Consider the following 17,351-nt stretch of genomic DNA (forward strand, 5'->3'; position numbering starts at 1 on the left):
AAAGAGCAAGGGTCTGACTCCGGATAAGGTAGCTGCCATTGCGTACGTAGGAGTCCTGCAGATTTGTCCCCACAGAGATCAAGCACTCTGCTGGATCTTTACAGATCCTCCTTAAAGAGCAGCCTGGGGGATCCTTCCTCTTCAATCTGAGCGTGAAGCACCACAGTGCTGATAAGCTCTCTGCCTGCTCTTCAAGAGTCCGCAGCAGAATATCCCCTCCTCATGCCCGCATGCACAATGCTGCCTTTTACTCTTACGGCTTATAAACTAGTATCCCTCCCTGCCTGCTCTACATCAACCCCAAATTCACATGGGTTCCATCTCCATGCAAGGAGGCAGGAAGCAAACTGGGCATGTAACCCAGAGAGGCAGACCCATCGCTTTGGCAGCTCCCTGGCACACAGGAGACCTTTGCCCCATTCACTTGGCGTCCCCAGGGAGCGCCGCTAATTGCCCTGCAATAAAGAGGTGGAATGAAGGAACTCTGGACCCACCAGAAGCAGGTGGCCAAGGGCTACCAGTCAAGGCCCTTGCCTTAGCCGTTGGGCTTTGTGGAACTTTGCCCAACTGGAAGGGCTGATCCCTGGGGAGAAAGGTGGCAGGGGGCAAAGATGATAGCGTTAAGATAAGTGCACAAATTAAAAAAATATTCAGGCCAAGAGGCCACACCATGCCCTGTGAATCCTGCAACAATTCCCCCCTCCCCTCCCACGAGCCCCATGCCACACCTGGCCCCAACAAGGAAACGTTCCTGCCAACACATCGAGGGGGGGAAGGGACTCTGCTTTCTTTTTCAGTGGAGCATTAGGCCAGCTGTGGCTATCACCTCACTGCCAGCCTCATATAGCCGGTGGACCAGCTGGAGGTTCCGCTTGCGCCAGATGGTGATCCAAGCTCTGCCGTGGCTGGGGATCCATTCGATATGGATATCTTGGCAGCAAGGACCCTGGGGGAATGGGATGGGGGGGAGAGGGCCTTCTGCTGTTGAGGGAAATACGGTGGGAGTTGCCCAGGCGGTGCCATAGATCATCCCACACAAGGGTTGTGAGCATCTTTCACACGCCAACTCTGCTGGAGGAGGGGAGGGTGCTGGCAAGAAAGCAGATCCTCCTCGCCTCCTCTCCGGCCTTGAAAAAGACTCCCATAAAGAAATGAAGGATTCCCTCTCCCCCATAAGTGAGAGAGCTAGCCACTGCCTGGTCAGAGAGCGGGGCGGGCAGGGCAGGATCCACAGCTTCAGACTCCACAGCGACCAGTGGAAAACTCCAGCTCTCAACATGCTGACAACATTCTGTCCATCCTTGACCCACAGCAGGGGCCTATGCGGCCCCAGGGCTCATTTGCTGCACCCAGCTCATCTTCACTTCAGAACGTAATATACGAACCTCAGAAGAGCCTGGCTGCTAGACCAGGCCCATGAGGCCCCAGCAAGGCCAGCTTCCTGTTCTCACAGTGGCCATCCAGTTGCCCATGGGAAGCCGGCAAGCAGGACCTGAGTGTAAAGAGAGCTCTCCCCTCCTGCGGTTTCCAGCAAGGGGGATTCAGAAGGATACCCCTGGCTGCATCAGCATTATCTAGGTCACTTTCCTCCCTTCACCAACAGCTGGCTTCAGGAACAGAGGGCTTCTGACCGTATGCAGAGTTTCTCTCAGTCACCAGCCAATGTGGTCTACCAGTTAGACTAGTGACTAAGACCAGGGACATCTGGGTTCAAAACCGCATGGGTCAGCCATGAAGCTCACTGGGTGACCTTGGGCCAGTCACTTTCTCTCAGGCTAACTCACTGTTCTTCAACTTTGGGTCTCCAGACGCTGTTGGACTACAATTCCCATGATCCTGCCAAGCTGGCTGGGGATGATGGGAGTTGTAGTCCAAGAACATCTGGGGACCCAAGGTTGCAGAACAGCGGCTACCTCATAGGAGTGTTGTGAAGTTAAAATGGGGCAGGGAGAAATACCATGTAAACCCCCCCCCCAGCTCCTAGGACAGAGAGTGGCATTAAAAAACAAAATAAAACGAAGGAGCCCAGCCAGAATGAAGGACGAAGGGGCAGAGTTTGGAGGGCAGGGCCAGCCAAGACATTTTGCTGCTGCCCAAGGCTCAGGATAAGATGGCACTTCCCGTCTGATGTGCACAAGCTGACCAGGCTGAACGCTAGATCGGTAGGAGAGTGTCCTCCACGGCACTTGGAGACAGCCGCTTTTCTTAGGGGGCTCAGAACTGGCTGTACTGAGGATGCACCTGAGCCCCCTGCCTGCGCCTCCCTGCACCTGCTGCCTGAAGCAGCCTCCTGCTCACTCTGCCTAACGGTAGAGCCGGCCCTTCACTCCTCTCCTCTTTGAAATTCAGAACTGCCCCCATCCCTCTGCCCCTGGTTTGAAACCAGGTAATGCCCACTTACTCCAGGAGTCCAGGTCTAGCCAGCCAGCTGCCCTCTGGACAGAGAGGGCACTTGGTGGCAGCAGGGCCTTCCCTCCAGCCAGGACTTTGGGGCAGAGGTCCAGCGGCCCAATCTGGAACACAGGAAACTGCCCGCTTATACCGAGAGTCAGGCTTTTGTCCATCCAGCTGGGCATGGTCCGCAGTGCCCAATGCCAGCTCACGGAGGATTCAGGCAGGGGCAGTCCTAGCTGGATTACTACCTTCTGAAGCTGTGCATTTCAAGAGGGACCCCACACACACACATATGGTCCAGAGTCTCAAATGGCCTAATGGTGGTCAGTCAGGACGGAGGGGCTCTGGAAGGCGCAGAGTGGAGAGCCTTGTGCACGCGTGTGTGTGGGGGGGGTAGCGGGATATAACCTGAGCCAGGGAGGGGAGAAGGGGTGCCCGCCAGGCGGCGCAGGGGAAGTTGAGGGGGGTCCCCGGGCCTCACCTCAAACGCCACGGCTCCTCTCGCCCAGCCGGGCCCCGTCTGACCCCGAGGCTGCGTCGGGTGTGAACTGCTGCCTGTGCCGCGGCCCCCTCCTGGACTAGAGACGTGCACCTTCCCCGCCCCGGGTTAATGGTTAGCTCGGCTGCAAATATTTGAGAAGCGCGTTGGGGAGGCAAAGTACAACGCGGCCGCCCCGGGAAACGCGGAGGCCTTCGCCCAGCTCCGATCTTGCAGGCTCCACCTGGAAAGCCCTTTCCCCTAAAATGTCCTGGCTCTGGGCGAGCTCGCCCTTTTCTCAGTGCGCTGCACTCTGCACATGCACATAGGAACGCCTGCATGGTATCCCCCTCCCCCAGACTCACCTCCTGCTAAGCCAAAATCCGAGCAAGGGAGAAGCACCCTGACTGCCAACAAGCCGTGGGGGTGGGCGCGGGGAAGGGCCAGAAGTCACCCGCTGTGGGTTGCGGGGAAGGAGACCCGACAGAAAAGCGGCTCTCCGGGGCTGAGGGAAGGGGAAAGGCCCGTGGGACCTGGGGGCGAGCTTGTGGCAACCCCCACCGTCTTCTTGGGTGGGGGGTGCCAGCTCTCTCTCCCGCCCCACTGTTCACTTACCGCCACCGGGGAGTCCAAAAGCGCCACTTCTCGGCCGGGCGCAGCGAGCAGGAGGCGAGTGGTGGGGCTTCGCCTCCCCCCGCCCCCTGGCTGGCCTGCTGGGACACCCCCCAGCCCTTTCTTATCCCAGCCCCGAGCAGGTCTGGCCCTCCGGCGCCGCCCCAGGCCAGCCCACCCAGAGCCAAAGGGTCCCAGCTGGGGGGGCCGGGGACGAGCGCCGGGCCTTGGCCAGCAGAGGAGGCCGTTGTGAGGGGAGCGCCCCACCTGCTCAGCCCCTCTCAGTTCTGGACTCAGCCTCTGCAAGCCCGGGCCCGTCTCCCGAACGGGCTTCGGGCCCCAGCAGGCAGCTGCCTTGCAGGCGCTGGGCGGTTCTGCAGCGCCAAGTTGGGTGCCTGCCTTGCCAGCGGCCTGAAGGGAGGCGCCTTCACGCTGTTATCTCTGGCAGGCAGTTGGGTGCGACCCGAACCCACCCAACGCTTCCATTTTCCACTTTTGTTTCTCCTGGCGAGGCGCTCTTGTCCTGGGCCTTTAGCGGCTGCGAGGCAGGCAGAATTTCAGGAGCTGATGCCTTTTTCCCCTGGCGTAGAGAGGAAATGGCACGCAGGGCTGCACCTGTTGGATTTCTACCTGCCCTGTAGCGGCTAAAGAGTCAGAGGCTCTACTGAGACAAAAATTAAACATGAAAAGTCATTATGTAGGCTGGTTTGAGGTTGCCGTTTTTAAATATTCATCCATAAATACGAGTCACGGAATGACAGCTGTGCGCACACCAAACCTTAAAGCGCCCCCCTCCGCCCGGAAACTGTGGTTTACCCCTTACGGAGTACAATTCCAAGCACTCTTAAAATACAGTTCCCATGATTCTTCTGAGGGGGGGGATTTGTCCTTTGAATGTGTCTTTATATGCATATTTATTATTATTATTATTATTATTAATTTATACAGAAATTTCTATGTCACCAAGTCAATGGGAAAACATTCTCAAAGCAACGTACATAAAATCAACAACAAAGTCAAAGCGGAAAAGTCAAAGATCAGAATGTAGTATCTTTTAAAACTATGGCGTGTAAACCGTGTATGCAACCTAGAAAATGGAAATGGGCTGTCTTCAAGTCGATTCTGACTTGTGGCAACCCTATGAATAGGGATTTCATGGTAAACGGTATTCAGAGGGGGTTTCCCATTGCCTCTCTCTGGGGCTAGTCCTCCCCAGCTGCCTAGGGCCTGCTCAGCTTGCCACAGCTGCACAAGCCAGCCCCTTCCTTGTCCACCACTGTCATCTGGGGGGCAACTGGGCTCCTTGGGACGATGCAGCTTGCCCATGGCTGCACAGGGGGCAGGGCACGTAACCCCTGAGCCACTCACTGGGGGGAGTGGTCTTTAGCTGGCCCTTGACACCCAGGAGACACAAGCGGGATTTGAACTCCCACACTCTGGACTCCCAGCCAGGCTCTTCTCCCCACTGGGCTACACCAGCTGTTGTGCAGCCTAGAACAAAGCATAATTTCAATCTGCAGATTACTGTTGCTTCAGGCCTCCCTCTCTCCCAGCAGCCACAGTGGGGCCACAGGGTGGCATTGGCATCATCATGTACACCTGGGAACGGGACCCTTCTCCCTCTCAGGGGCCTTTTGGGGAGCGCTGTGTGTGTGTGTGTGTTGGCAGTATATGGAGGCCTACAGTGGGTGGAGCCAGAGCCAAAAGTGGGCAGGACCACCGCTCTTCTCTCCCTCCCTCTCTCTCTGCCAGCTGCTTTGTTTTGCTCTCTTGCCCCACCCCGACAGCTGCTTTTGCTAGAGATCTGAACTGGTTGGTCACAGAGGGCATTTCCTCCTCACCGGCAGCGCAATGGCAATTTCAGAAGTGCAGGGTCCCTTCATGACAGTCACAGCCCCGCCCCTTCTCAATTTATAGAATAATCTGACCAGGCTGCAGTGCTGCTATCTGCTTCCCTGTCCTTGTTAATTTATTATTATTTATTAATTGTGCTTTTATACCGCCCTTTAGCAATAAGCTCTCAGGGCGGTGTACAACAATAAAAACAGGTTAAAATACAAGTGACTATAAATAAAATACACTATAAAACATATGTGAAAACAAGATTGCAACAAAAAAATTAAAATTAACATTTGAAATTTAAAATTTAAATTTAAAATTTAAAAAGCCTGGGCAAAGAGGTAGGTCTTTACCTGGTGCCGAAAAGATAACAAAGAAGGCGCCAGGCGTATCTCATCAGGGAGGGCGTTCCATAATTCGGGGGCCACTACTGAGAAGGCCCTAGTTCTAGTTATTGCTCTCCGGGCCTCGCTATGCGTTGGAACCCGGAGAAGGGCCTTCGACGTCAAGCGCAGCGAACGGGTAGGTACATAGCAGGAGAGGCGTTCCGCCAGGTATTGCGGTCCGATGCCGTTAAGGGCTTTATAGGTAAGAACCAACACTTTGAATCTGGCCCAGAAACATATTGGTAGCCAGTGCAGTTGGGCCAGAATAGGTGTTATATGGTCAAATTTCTGGTTATATGGGTAATGTCTTCTGCCACAACAGCAGGCGTCCCTAGGAGCTCATCAGCGTGAAAGGGAGTGTGCTAGCTGCTGAGAAGAGTCCTCTCAGTCGCTGACTCACCTCCTTTTATTCTGATTAGCTCCTATCAGCAGGAAAGGACAAGGAAGCATGTTAGAAGACTCTTTTCAGTAGCCAACAGTAGTGTAGTGGCAAATTCAGAAGTGCAGGGTCCTTTCATGACAGTCACAGCCCCACCCCCTTTTTTGCTGCTGGGTTGAGAATAAAGTCCTTATTAATGCCTTCTCACACAATGGACGTCCCTAACAGCCAAGCATGAAAGGGGGGAGTGTCACAGGACTGACACCCCCACATGAAAGGAAGCTTGTTAGAAGACTCTTCACAGTGGCTAACCCACTCCTCTTGTTGGAAGTGGGGCAAGAGCAACTCCTGTTTTGTTCTTTTGTTTGTGCTCCAGGAGGGAGATAGAGCTAGGGTCCTCCAGATGGACAGGCTTGTTTACCTTTACCTGTGATGCTCTGACTGACTTCCTTCTGTCGCTAGACTGTGATGTCTTTAGGGAAGCTTACCTGCCCCTCCTCCTTCCGCCCTTTCCATTCCTTTGTTCTCTGACTGTCTGGGAGTGAGGAGACATCCCTTTGTCTCTGCTCTCTCCTAGCCATGAGGGCAACTCCCGCACCTGGGCGTTACGCCTCCAACTTAGTTAGTTAGAAGTAGGTTTGCCTTTCTATCTACAATATAAATAAAGTAGCTTTTCTCATTTTACTAAGTCTCCAGTCCCAGTGATCCTGATGCAGGGTAAAAGCCTGCTTCCTTAGGTGAAAGCACACACACGCTGGCACATTTTCCCTGGATGCCAGTCCATCACGTGGGTAGTAGTCTGTCATCTGAGTCCAAGGACAGGAAATGCGCGGAAGTTGCAGCCTGGGGGCCCCTCTGGCCTGCAGACCCTAGTTCATTTCCTGTCCTGGTCCACGGCAGACGCATCAGAACTACTCGCCACGTGAGTTCTTACCGATTTTTAAAATAAATTTCCCTGATTTTTCCTTTTGCCCTTCTTTGTCCGCGGCGACGGGGCCGAAATTTCCTCCCCGCCCCTTTTTGTCTTGTTCCCTGTTTACCTGTTTTGTGTACCTTTAAGTTTTTTAAGGGTATTTTTGGCGCGAAAGGAGCGCCATTTTGGCCGCGCTGAGGCCGCCAGCCCCTCTCAGCCTTTGCCGGGGCTGCGCAACGGGGGCGCCTGAGTTTAGCTCCTCGGAGCCCCCCCATTACTCGTTCTCTGCGCCCCTAACGGGGCAGAGCAGCGGCAGCGCGCGGGGAGGTTTTTGTTACTGCGGCTACAGCCGCCGCCAGCGAGCTGCTGGCCGGCGGGATCCCACGCAGCCCTGCTAATGCAACGCGGCGGGGGTTGTGTTGTTTGCCGCTGCAGCCGTCGCCAGCGTTTTCTTGCCGCTTGTTTCCAGGCCAACGTGTCCAATGCTGCCCGCTCGGCCTCCCTTTTGCGCGGCGCGTTCTCCGGGATTGCCGCCGCCGGCAAACAGCTGGGTGGCGGGACAGCCGCAACGGCTCTCCACGTGGTTGCTCAGTTCCTCCAGCGCCCCCTCCCGGTCATCGAAATTAAGCAACACAATTACATACAGCCAACAAGGGTTATGGGCCCAGCAAACGAAGTTGAAGGCAAGTCGTAGCTGAAGCTGAAAGTGCTTGTGTGTAATTTACAAGGGAGACTAAGTTAGAAAGAAAAGCAGAACACAGATAGAAAAGATGACTGAAGTGTCAGCGCTGGAGAGACGCGTCCCAAGGCTTGAAAAAGATAACTGCGAACTGTGGGATTTAAGATTCAGAGTGCCCTTGGACGGAGAAGATTTGGAAGTGTTCAGTTACAATGAATTATGGTTGAAATAAAACTAATTTCGGTTTATTTGCCCCTAACCTGACCCCCATCCCAGGGAACTTTGCAGGAAGAACTTTGGTTCAGATTGCAAGCTGGACTCACCTTTTCATATGCTCATTGAGCTTTAACAGATATATGCCACAGGATGAAAACGTTTGTCCCCACAAGAATATGTTTTGCATTTGTTTTGTACTCTGTTTTAGTGTTCTCTTCCTGGTTGTTTTGAGCTCTCTGGCTCCAGCCTTTGTCTCAAGGCTGTAGCAGTCTGCAAAAACTGATTTACCAAGGGGCAGTATGCCCCCAGCAAATCTGCTCATCTCCCCTTGTTCTCCTTCCCCCCCTTTCTTGACCTTTATGCCACTGTGTCATTTCTTTATGCTGTATTAGGTTCATCCCCCTCACCTGTAGCCCCTCCTTGAGGGTATATAATCTGAACCCCTTTCAATAAACAGGGTTCCCAATTTCTGAAAGGCATCTTGCTGGACAGGTTTGGGTCGGTCCCCTTTGTCAAAGGTTCTTTGTTGTCGTTATTGCCTGGGCCTCTGGCAGCGGGTTCATGTGACTCAGCTCCGCACTCTTCCTGGGGTGAACGTGAGGTGAGTAAGGTCGAGCGGACAGCTCAGGATTTTAGTTTTGACCTAACAGAAGGAATCCTGACTGATCCTGAACCATCGGCTGAGGATGTGAACGCAACAGCCTCATGGAGACGTAAGCACGCAAGAGTAAAATCTCTGCTCATTTCTGCTGTATCAGACAAAGCATTAAATCTCTGTGTTGGGTGTGACAGTGTAAAGGAAATGTATGACAAACTTGGAGGAATCTATAACAAGAAAAGAAAGAGCCACATCATGTATCTTTACAAAGAGTTATTTTCTCTGAAAGAAACTGCTGAGAGAGGCAGTCTGAATAAATACATAGAAAAGTTTTCAGAACTTTTGGCAAAATTGGAAAGGTGTGGCAGATTTCTGGATGATGAATTAAAGAAAGGATTGCTTTTAAGCTCTCTTAATCAGGATCATAAATTAATTTCCTGTGTGCTAGAAAGTTCTGACCAAAGTCTGAGTGAGCTTATATCGTATTTAAAAGACCAGGACTTTAGAGAAAGGCAGGAAGAAAAAGGTCTGTCTCAAGAAGCAAACCTTGCTAGAGGCAGACAGGAAAGGGACAAAAGAATGAGTCATCGCCCCAATCCACAAAAAGGCGAAGACAGATGGAATTTGTGTTTTAAATGTGGCTCTCCAAAACATTTTCAAAGGGATTGCGATAGAGGGCAGACGAGAGCAAAGCCTGACTTCAAACAGCCAGCTGCAGTGAGAGAAACCCCCAGGCAAACAGTCTTTAAACAAAGGCAAAGAAAGCCAACACCAGAGAATTCTAGCTACTATGTGCCTCATGAAGGCAAGAGTGATTGTAAAAGCAGATTTTTAATTGACTCAGGATCCACCTCACATATTATAATTGATAGAAACCGGTTTAAAAGTTTTGAAAGTCACAGGCAAAAGATATTTACAGCATCTGGACAAGAATTATTCTGTGAAGGAATTGGTACAGTGGAATTATGCAAAGTGCAAGGTGGGGAAAGACAGATGGAACTTAAAAACTGTCTATATGTTCCAGATTTTAAAGACAATTTAATAAGTGTTACAAAGATAATGGGATTTGGAGGTGAACTTCATATGAGTGGAGAATCTTGCCATGTTCTAGATGAAGGAGGAATAAGTTGCACTGCAAAAGTGAAAAATGGACTTTTAATTCTAGAGTACTTAGAAACCGTGCATGCAAATGTGGTCAAGGAAACCAGTGATTCTGAATGCTTGCATATCTGGCAAAGAAGGATGGGACATGCCAGCATAGCTAGAGAAACTGCTCTTGAAAGGGAGAATTTGGCAAGAGGCATCAAAATGAAACAGTGCAATTGTACACAGACTTGCGAGTCCTGTATTAAAACCAAAAGTGTGAGACCAAAATTTCCTAAGAAAAGAGAGAGGAAAACAAAAAAGCCTCTAGAATTGATTCACACTGATCTTTGTGGGCCAATGAAAGTGGCATCCCAAGGTGGAAATTTATACATACTGACTTTTATAGATGACTACTCCAGATATACTACCATGTACTTCCTAAAGGAGAAAAGTCAAGTACTTCAAAAACTGAAGGACTATGTTAGGATTGTGTCTAACAAATTTGGCAGAAAGCCACAGATCATAAGATCTGATAATGGGGGGGAATATGTGTCTAGGGCTATGCAAGACTTTCTCCGTGAGGAAGGCATAGAGCACCAGACTACAGTTGTGTACAACCCAGAGCAGAATGGGGTCTCGGAGACAATGAACAGGACCCTTGTGTCATGGCCCCATCAGAGGACTCCTCAGATGAGGACGACTCGGGAGTAACAGCAGCAGACCCAGGAGCAGCAGGAGACATGGAGGAGCCTCCTGAGAATCCAGCTCCTTTTGCCCCTCAGCTGCAGAGCACCCCAGGGACAGCAGAGGCCATGCAGCCAGACACAGACAGTGAACAGGATATTCCCCCCTCACCTGCAGAACGTAGACAGCAGAAGATCAGGCAGAAGAGAGGCAGGCCTGTCTCCTTAAGGCCCAAATGCTGAGGGCTCACACCTGCTGTCCATCCTGCTCTTTATAAGGCACACCTTGGCTGCAGCTTGTTGCTGACTGCAACGTCAGGCGTGGCTTTGTGTAGACCTAGTTTCCCTGCAGCATCTCTTTGACTGACCTCCTTGGCAATTGATCCCGGACTGTCATGCCTGTTTGATCCCCTTAATTATTTTCCTGGGTCCCTGGTCATAGATAGTTAACTCCTTTGATATTTTTTCATCCCAGAGACCCGGTGATTTTTACAGCCCCAGCTGTATCAGCTTACTGCAAATTGGCACCTCGTTATCAGCAAAGAGGGGCCTGGTTCCGTCAAGGCCGTAAAAACTCCTACGGTTTGTTATGGGAAACCAGGAGAGACGGGCCTGGTACTGTGGGAACATCGTTTCATCATTCCTGTGTTGGAACTGCTAAATTAGTTGATTGCTCCCAGCTGAGGCAAGGATTTTTCTCTATAAGAGAAGGCCTCAGCTTTTGGGCTGTGTTCCACTTGTGGGCACCACCTTGCTTATGGTGATGCTCTGCGGTGGCTCCACTATACTTCCTGACTGGCCGTCCCTGAGGGGAAGGACACTAACTCCTGAGACAGAGTTGAGGCTTGTAAGTACAATTGAGGCAGTTAGTTTTATTATTTTCATTTTTGTGCCAAGAACCTTTATATCTTGTTTGTTATATACCTTGCCCCTTTTGGGTGCTGGTTTTAGGATTTGATTTGCTGCTCCAAATTAATTGTATGTACCTTTTTATCTTTTGTACCCTTTACCCCTTTTCTTATTTTCTTTTTTTTAATAAACTTTACTTATTTTAAAGCAACGTGTGTTTATTCCAGAGAAGGGGTTCAGTTACTAAGTTCAGTCCTGGCTGCTTGACCAAACTACCGTGTACTAGAGGAACATTTTCACTTAAGACTTCTGAAGGGGCCAGGAGGGTATTGAGCCTCTGGTCCTGAGAGGCTTGGGTGTTCAGTGGGCTCTGGGGGTCCCTTCACCCCAGAGTGTTTAACCAATAGAAGGGTGGTGGCAGTACTACCGTGCAGGGTTGGTGTAAGCATACACAGCCCTAGCAGACCAGGTTGCTAGGATCAATTGCCCAAGGTTGGGGATTGATTCCTGGGACAGTAAAAGTAGGAGGAGGGGATCTCCCTGCTTTCACTACATGTTGGCAGCGTTTGGGGTCGAAAAAGACTGAACCTATCTCTGGTTAAACATAGTTGTGGAAAAGGTACAATTGGATAAATTACAATTATTAAAGATTCTGGCACAAAGGTTTGTTGTTTTTGGAAAGTCAGGATGGATACAAGATCTAAACAAAAGAAGGCATTAGATCAGGTTTCCACTGAGAGTAGTGATGAGGAACAAACAGAGATGTTACCTCAAGGCAATTTTGAAGCAGCAGGAGGCAGCGCAGAGGGGCTGCCAGTCCAAAGCTTTACTCCGGAGGGAGAACGAGCACCGTCACCGGTACGGGGTCGACGGAATATGGATAGCCAAGTTAGCCAGAGTGGGGGTGTGCCACCCATGGATATGTGGGCAGAAATGCACAACTTCTTCTCGAAACAGATGGCTCTTATGACTACCCTTGTACAACAACAACAAGCTTTTGCCCCACCAAGCCAAGGACTGAGGTCTGGCAGAGTGTGTTTGGGAGGAGCGGATCCAGCAGATTTTCCGTTTTATCAAGCGGGAGAGGATATCTCCGAGTTTTTTTTAATCTTTGAGCAAGCGTGTGTGGACCAGTCTTTAGACAAAAAATACTGGATGAAAATTCTACGCACTCAAGGAAAGGGAGAGTTAAGAAGTCTAATGTGTAAACTCCCGAGAGAGCTAGCTGATGATTATGAAAACTTTGTAAAATTGGCAACAGCCCAGTTTGCGCTATCCACCAGGGCATGTTACCAAAAGTTTGAGACTTTGACAAAAAAATCAAAAGAGACGTTTTCAGCATTAAGCGCTCGTACTGCTCAAGCTATGGATTTGTGGATTGCAGCTGCAAAAGCTAATACTTTTGAGCAGTTAAGGACTGTGTATACTCTGGAGAAATTTTACAAAATGTTGCCAAGAGAGCTTGCCGCAGCGGTGCGAGGCAAAAAGCCAAAAAGCTTGCAAGAAGCCGGTCATTATGCTGATGAACTAGATTCCTTTCAGGACAAAGAGGAATTGCCTAAAGCATATGTTAAAAAACCGGGCAATTACAAAGGGAATCAACCAGCGGGTGGAGGAAGTGAGTGGAAGAAAAAAACGTGGCCATCTGTAGTTAAGTCGGAGGACAAAGGGGAGAGCTCTGTTCCTGCTGCTGTTCCCGTGCGTCCGTCAGTTTACCAACCGAGTAAAGCAGTTTTGGAGAATTTATGCTTTCTATGTAAACAACCGGGGCACAGAAAGGACCAGTGTTCCCAACTGATTAAGAAGCAGAATGTGAGTGTCAGCAAAGGGACTAAAATAGCGGTAGTACAGAGAGCCCGTGATTATGAAGAACCAGGAGGGCAGTCATCTCCAGAAATTTCCCGTTGGTCGTCTTCGGATTCTAATTCCGACCAGGACTGGGAGTTTTCAGCTCCTAGTACTGAGAATAGTCCCATCACCCAAAGGAAAGGAAGTAAACAGACTCCTGCGGTGAGTGTTATTCAACCGGGAGAAAAGAAGGGGGGTGGAAGGAAAAAGTCAACCCAGGAACTACTCCAAAGCGGGAAGGGAGAGAAGGAACGACTCCCTGCAGACAACGTTAACTATTCCTGTTTGCCTGGCCAGATTGCTTGGTCCAACAAAATGTTTAAAGAGACTATTTTTGTGAATTATGTTAAGTTAACGGCCTTTCGCGATTCGGGCAGTGAGGCATCGAGTTTATCTCGCCATTTAATTCCGCCTGAATTAATTTTACCAGGGATTAAAGCGTCAGTACATGTTTATGGGATGTCTAATAAACTTTGTGATGTGGCTGATGTTTGGATTTCATATAAAAACTGGTCGGGAAAACATAGAGTATTAATTCATGATTACTCTGACCAGTTTTTCGATTTCCTGTTGGGGAATGATATTGCCTATGCACATTATTTACATAATCAGAAGGCTGGAAACGTGAATGTAAATGTTTTAACTAGAAGTGCAGTTAAGAAGTTAGAGCGCGAACCTGATATTGAAATTTTACCACTAGATGGTGCTGTGACACGAGAAGTTGATGATTTAAACCAGCCGCTGCCAAACGGAGCTGGGAATAGGGATGATGTTGAATCTCCTGAGAAAGAGTTGCAATTAAATTCTGTTCGTTCTAAGGCGTTTAGGGAAGCTCTCCTACAAGATGAAAGTTTGCAAAAATGTAGGGAAGCTGCAGACAATGCTCCCTTGGAATTGTCTAAATCTGTGACCGTAAGATTCTATTGGAAAAATGGGTTGTTATACAGAGAGCATGTGCCGCAGGGTGCATCTGTGGATTGGAAACCTGTTAAACAACTGGTAGTTCCATCAGCGCATAGGCTAGAAGTGTTACAATTGGCTCATGATGCTATCAGTGGAGGCCATTTGGGAATAAAAAGAACTTTAGCCCGAGTAACTCGTTGCTTTTATTGGCCCCAGATTGCAAAAGGGGTGCAGGATTTTTGTAAAAGCTGTTTAACCTGTCAGCTAGTAGGACATGCTAGGGATCACCCTAAAATGCCTATGCAAGTTTCTGAGATCATAGCAGAACCATTTGCCCGGGTCGCAGTGGATATTCTTGGTCCACTGAATGTGACGCCTAGTGGGAAGAAATTTATTTTGACTTATATAGATTATGCAACACGATTTGCTGAAGCAGTAGCTCTAAGCAGCATTACTGCCACGGCTATTTCAAAGGCTCTATTAGAGATTTTTTCTCGGTGGGGTTGCCCAAAAGTTATCTTATCAGATCAAGGCCCAGGTTTTGTAGCTAAACTCACTAAAAAGCTATGGGAGATTGCTGGGATAGAACATGTGATGTCGGTGCCTGGACAGCATGAATCCAATGGACTTTGTGAACGTCTGAACCTGACTCTAGCAAGAATGTTAAGGGCACATGCTGTAAAACATTCAGGTAACTGGGATGTGGCCTTGCCGTTTCTTATGTTTGCCTATAGAGATACCCCCCAGGCCAGTTTAAAATCTTCTCCAAATCAGTTGGTATTTGGCAGGGATATTACAGGTCCCCTGTCTTTGTTAAGGGCAGATTGGGAAGGAAAGATGGAATTCTCTTCTGTACCAGTAACCACATATTTACAAAACTTGCGTGAGACCCTAAAGGATGCATTGGAGACTGCCCATGAGAATTTAGCAGAAGCCCAGCAACAGCAAAAGGCTTATTATGATTCTCATACTAAGGCACGTCGTTTTGCAGTGGGTTCAGAGGTGCTGGTGTTAAAACCACAATCAGGATCTAAGTTGTCAGTAGCCTGGACTGGGCCTATGCTGGTTAAGGCACAACTGAGTGATACCAATTACTTATTGGCCTATCCTGATTCAAAAAAGAAGCCAAGGGTTTACCATATTAATACCCTTAAGCAATTTTGGTCTAGGGCAAAGCTGGTTTTGGCCTGCACTAGGGCGAAAGAGCAGGAAGAAGGGTTTGTGGACCTAGTGGCAGAAAGTCAACAAGAAGGGGGTATTGATGAGGTTTTTTTTTCTGATAACTTGGAATATGAACAATGTTCACAACTACGCCAAGTTTTGGTGGATTTTTAATCTTTGTTTTCTAGTAAGCCAGGGAAAACACATTTGGCAAAACATTCTATTTTGACAGGTGATCATCCACCAATGCAGTCCTCCCCTTATAGGGTAACTGGGCCACATGCTAAAGCGGTGGAAAAAGAAATACAGGCCATGTTAGACTTAGGGGTTATTGAACCTTCTGTTAGCCCCTGGTCTTCCCCCATTGTGCTGGTAGCCAAGAAGGATGTTAATGAAATTCGTTTTTGTGTGGATTACAGGAAATTAAATTCAATCACCCAAGTGGATCCATACCCCTTACCCAGGATGGACCATCTGATTGAAAGGTTGGGGGCTGCTAAGTTCATCACCACCTTGGACCTAACTAAGGGTTACTGGCAAGTACCCCTAGATGAAGATGCTGTCTTGAAATCTGCCTTTGTTACCCATATGGGCTTGTATCAATTTAAAATGATGAGTTTTGGGCTTAGGAATGCCCCTAGTACGTTCATGAGATTAATAAATTCTGTCCTGAATGGTTTAGGAGATTACGCCTGCGCCTATCTTGATGATATCGCGGTGTATAGTGGGGATTGGGAATCCCATGTGAAACACTTGAGAACTGTATTTCAAAGGCTGCAGGATGCAGGACTTACCATTAAAGCCCAGAAGTGCCAATTTGGGTTGGGAGAGGTTTCCTATTTAGGCCATAGGGTGGGTAGTGGCTGTTTGAAACCTTTGGATGCCAAAATTGAAGCAATTACTAATTGGCCAATACCTCAAACCAAGAAACAAGTGCAGTCATTCTTGGGGCTTGCTGGTTACTATCGGCGTTTCACTCCCCACTTCAGTAGTCTTGCTACTCCTTTGACTAATTTGTGTAAGAAATGCAAACCAGCACGAGTGGTGTGGTCGTCTGATTGCCAACAGGCCTTTGAGGCTTTAAAGGCTGCATTAATAAATTACCCTGTTTTAAAAGCCCCAGATTTTGCTGAACCCTTTGTGGTACAGACTGATGCTAGTAATTTTGGTTTGGGTGCTGTACTCTTGCAGAAGAATACGGACGGAGAACTCCACCCTGTAGCCTACCTGAGTAAAAAGCTAATAGAGCGAGAGCGCCATCTAGCGACCATTGAGAAGGAGTGTCTTGCTATAGTTTGGGCCCTGGAGAAATTAAGGCCGTATCTTTGGGGACGTCACTTCCAATTGCAAACGGATCACTCTCCCCTGTGCTGGCTGTCCAGAATGAAGAATTCAAACCAAAAACTATTGAGGTGGGCTCTGTTATTACAAGATTTTGATTTTACCATAAATCATGTGGCTGGGAAGAATAATAAAGCCGCCGATGCTCTATCTCGTATGTATCATTTAGATGATTAATGCTGATCTTGTGATTTGTAACTGATCTTGCCATGTTATGCCTGAAATTCTTTTTAATAAATGTATAATTTAGTTTGTATTTTAAGGTGATAATCTTTTTTGATGTCTTCTAGAGCGATGATATCAAAGGTGTTCAACCTTTGATGTCATCTTCCTCGAAAGGGGGCGTGTCATGCCTGTTTGATCCCCTTAATTATTTTCCTGGGTCCCTGGTCATAGATAGTTAACTCCTTTGATATTTTTTCATCCCAGAGACCCGGTGATTTTTACAGCCCCAGCTGTATCAGCTTACTGCAAATTGGCACCTCGTTATCAGCAAAGAGGGGCCTGGTTCCGTCAAGGCCGTAAAAACTCCTACGGTTTGTTATGGGAAACCAGGAGAGACGGGCCTGGTACTGTGGGAACATCGTTTCATCATTCCTGTGTTGGAACTGCTAAATTAGTTGATTGCTCCCAGCTGAGGCAAGGATTTTTCTCTATAAGAGAAGGCCTCAGCTTTTGGGCTGTGTTCCACTTGTGGGCACCACCTTGCTTATGGTGATGCTCTGCGGTGGCTCCACTATACTTCCTGACTGGCCGTCCCTGAGGGGAAGGACACTAACTCCTGAGACAGAGTTGAGGCTTGTAAGTACAATTGAGGCAGTTAGTTTTATTATTTTCATTTTTGTGCCAAGAACCTTTATATCTTGTTTGTTATATACCTTGCCCCTTTTGGGTGCTGGTTTTAGGATTTGATTTGCTGCTCCAAATTAATTGTATGTACCTTTTTATCTTTTGTACCCTTTACCCCTTTTCTTATTTTCTTTTTT

At 48.8% G+C, this 17,351-nt stretch overlaps 1 protein-coding gene across 1 annotated transcript; it reads left to right on the forward strand.

Annotated features, from left to right (window-relative positions):
* Positions 1 to 11,273: 11,273 nt before the first annotated feature.
* On the forward strand, positions 11,274 to 17,327 carry LOC133375015 (uncharacterized). Its single transcript, XM_061606454.1, has 2 exons — positions 11,274 to 13,122; positions 15,444 to 17,327. The coding sequence occupies exons 1-2, from the start codon at positions 11,800 to 11,802 to the stop codon at positions 15,504 to 15,506; spliced, it is 1,386 nt and encodes a 461-aa protein (XP_061462438.1). The 5' UTR covers positions 11,274 to 11,799; the 3' UTR covers positions 15,507 to 17,327.
* The last annotated feature ends 24 nt before the right edge of the window (positions 17,328 to 17,351 follow it).

This window comes from Rhineura floridana, chromosome 22, assembly GCF_030035675.1.
Source record: "Rhineura floridana isolate rRhiFlo1 chromosome 22, rRhiFlo1.hap2, whole genome shotgun sequence".
NCBI classification, from domain to species: domain Eukaryota; kingdom Metazoa; phylum Chordata; class Lepidosauria; order Squamata; family Rhineuridae; genus Rhineura; species Rhineura floridana.

What these genes read in the sequence shown, in the direction of transcription:
- LOC133375015 (XM_061606454.1), top strand. Translation starts at nt 11,800, where the DNA reads ATGGATACAAGATCTAAACAAAAGAAGGCATTAGATCAGGTTTCCACT. An exon ending in GAAGTAAACAGACTCCTGCG is followed by an intron (nt 13,123 to 15,443) that starts GTGAGTGTTATT and finishes TGTGGATTACAG; the next exon opens with GAAATTAAATTCAATCACCC.